Genomic DNA, 1,227 nt, shown 5'->3' with positions numbered 1-1,227 from the left:
TCCCCCCCCTGCTGAGCGCCCGCGCCACCCTCGCCCTCGCCACCCTCGCCCTCACCNCTTGTCACACACACACGCACACACTCGCTGCCTTCCACACCCCTCACACCCCCCACACCCACTCCACCCCTCCCGCAGGCACCGGCGGCAAGCCCGAGCTGGGCGAGGAGGCGGCCCAGGAGAGCCACCAGGAGATTGGCACCGCGGTGTCGGGCGCAGACATGGTGCGGGGCTGCCGCACGCACGCCGCCGCCCCTCGGCGCGCACCCCACCCCGTGCCCTGTCCCCCCGCGCGTGGCGCGCGCCGCCCTGCCCGCCAGCTGGCACCCTCCCCGCCCACGCCAGCCTGCCTCCCTGCCAGCGCCAGCCAGCCGCCAACCTGGCCCCACCCGCCTCCCTTCCATTCCACCCTCCACCCACCTGCAGGTCTTCATCACCGCCGGCATGGGCGGCGGTACCGGTACCGGCGCGGCCCCTGTGGTGGCCCGCCTGTCCAAGGACCTGGGCATCCTCACCGTGGGGGTGGTCACCTACCCCTTCTCCTTTGAGGGGCGCCGCCGCGCGCTGCAGGTGGGCAAGCGCGGCCCTGGGGGGCTGGGGCCCTGTGGGAGGGAGGGTGGGAGGGAAGGCAGAGAGGATGGGAGGAAGGGATGGAGGAAGGGAGGAAGCGCCCTCGGGCATGGATGGAGGGGCCCGGGCCTTACACGCTGGGTTGTGCTGCTGAGCTGCGCCATGCCACCCCACCCCTCCACCCTCCTCTTTCGCCCCCCCGCCCCTCCACGCACACGCGCACTCCCGCCACCACCACCATACACGCGCTCACCCCTCTCAACCCCTTGCGCCGCCGCCCCCAGGCCACCGACGGCATCGAGACGCTGCGCAAGAACGTGGACACGCTGATCGTCATCCCCAACGACCGCCTGCTGGACGTGGTGGGCGAGTCCACGCCGCTGCAGGACGCATTCCTGCTGGCAGACGATGTGCTGCGCCAGGTGCGGGGGCGGCGGGGGGCCATCATGGTCCGGGCGGGCGGTCCAGCGGCGGCGCGCCTCCCCGCTCCGCCCGGCCTCCCCTGCGTGCCTTCCCCCTCTGCCTGCCCCCACCCACCTCCCCTTCCTTGCCTCCCACACACACCCCGCCCTCCCCCAAACTGCGCACCTCTCCTCTGCCCCGAGGCGAATCCCCGCCACCACCCCTCCTCCCCACCTGCTTTCCACCCCCACCCCCCCC

At 73.7% G+C, this 1,227-nt stretch overlaps 1 protein-coding gene across 1 annotated transcript in view; it reads left to right on the top strand.

Annotated features, from left to right (window-relative positions):
- The window catches only part of CHLNCDRAFT_143580 (hypothetical protein), a gene marked incomplete at both ends in the record, with an annotated part of 3,153 nt that overhangs the window by 362 nt on the left and 1,564 nt on the right, over positions 1-1,227 (top strand). Inside the window, 3 exons of the mRNA XM_005849220.1 lie at positions 136-221; positions 424-567; positions 852-989. Of these exons, the coding sequence (XP_005849282.1) occupies positions 136-221; positions 424-567; positions 852-989 (368 nt within the window). The remainder of the gene's footprint in view (positions 1-135; positions 222-423; positions 568-851; positions 990-1,227) is intronic.

This window comes from Chlorella variabilis (assembly GCF_000147415.1).
Source record: "Chlorella variabilis unplaced genomic scaffold CHLNCscaffold_6, whole genome shotgun sequence".
NCBI classification, from domain to species: Eukaryota; Viridiplantae; Chlorophyta; class Trebouxiophyceae; order Chlorellales; family Chlorellaceae; genus Chlorella; species Chlorella variabilis.
Note: the sequence above shows the minus strand (reverse complement) of the source record. Positions and strands in the feature narration are given on the sequence as shown.